At 30.6% G+C, this 1,359-nt stretch overlaps 1 protein-coding gene across 1 annotated transcript in view; it reads left to right on the top strand.

Annotated features, from left to right (window-relative positions):
* TFPI (tissue factor pathway inhibitor (lipoprotein-associated coagulation inhibitor)) overlaps positions 1 to 1,359 on the top strand; it is a 108,334-nt gene that overhangs the window by 73,515 nt on the left and 33,460 nt on the right. The window contains exon 3 of the mRNA XM_012663635.1: positions 515 to 712. Within this exon, the coding sequence (XP_012519089.1) occupies positions 515 to 712 (198 nt within the window). The remainder of the gene's footprint in view (positions 1 to 514; positions 713 to 1,359) is intronic.

The raw sequence follows: 1,359 nt of genomic DNA, 5'->3' as shown, positions 1-1,359 counted from the left end.
TATATTTAGAGATATATATGTATATATATGAGAATGTGAATATACTGTTGTTTTTAAAGAGTTGTTTTATGTGTGAAAAGTGACAGAACTATGGTTTAGGGAGAGAAATTCAAAAGACTTATCATTAACTGAGTTAAAGGTAGAGGTCTATTGTGGACACATCCATTTGAATGAGGTTGCCTTATATCCATTACTCAATTCCCTCTCAGTCAACTGACACAGATTTAATCAATACCTATCAACAAAAATCTAGAAAAAAATTATACATTTTTCCTGTAATAGTTGATAAGTAATCAACTATTAAACTTTAATAGATTATAAAACGTGTCTCATTTGGTGAATTTACTAACTTTATCTTTTTGATAAGTGAATAACTTTTTATGGTTTCTTACCAGCATACTTTATTGTTGTTGTACTTTTACTTCAAATCAGGACATATTATAGAGGAAATAAAGAACATTATTAAAGTGTTGATGGAGGATTACATGTTATATCTTTTATTTTTACCATGTAGATACTGCGTTGCCACCACTGAAACCTATGCATTCATTTTGTGCACTGAAGGCGGATGATGGCCCATGCAAAGCAATGATGAAGAGATTTTTCTTCAATATTTTCACTCAACAGTGTGAAGAATTTGTATATGGGGGATGTGAAGGAAATCAGAATCGATTTGAAAGTCTGGAAGAGTGCAAAAAAATATGTGTAAGAGGTGCGTTTCTGGGGACCCTTATTACTCAAGAGCCTTAAGGATTATTGGGTCTAGTCTTAGATTTGATAATTTTAGGAAAAAAACTAATTTGATACTTTTTTAACGTTCCAAAGAATCTTTTATTTTCACATATTTAGCTTTCATGTTCAACTCTCATTTTTTTATTTTTTCAAATCAATTACTATAAAATATATTTAGCCTCATTCATTGCCCTGTACTCTTTTCAATAATAAAGAAAGAAGAAAAACCCTCAAATTCACAGAACAGTGAAGTATCATTGTATGAAGTGGATGTAATTCAGCCTCCCTGAATTGCACTATGAGCTGACAGGAGAGTAAATGTTAGTCACATTGACTTATTCTTTCCTTTATCGGCACGATGGTCTCATTATGATCCTCTCTCATGGTCATGAATCTGAAAATTCACTTTCAGGCTCTGTATTTCCTAATTGGAAAATTCTAAACTGCATCAGCTAGTAGAACCATGTAAATGAAATTTAAGTCTTTTCTGTTGGAACCTTAAAATACTTTAGAAAAGACAATATCATCTCTGCTAACCCATGTATACTTTCCTAAACTCAACTTTTCTTTTTATGTTATTTTAGTAAGTTATAAGGTTAAAAGAACATCATATAATATTAAATTATT

This window comes from Propithecus coquereli, unplaced genomic scaffold (assembly GCF_000956105.1).
Source record: "Propithecus coquereli isolate 6110/MARCELLA unplaced genomic scaffold, Pcoq_1.0 Scaffold82, whole genome shotgun sequence".
In the NCBI taxonomy this organism is placed as follows: Eukaryota; Metazoa; Chordata; class Mammalia; order Primates; family Indriidae; genus Propithecus; species Propithecus coquereli.
This window is presented reverse-complemented; position numbering and strand designations above follow the sequence as displayed.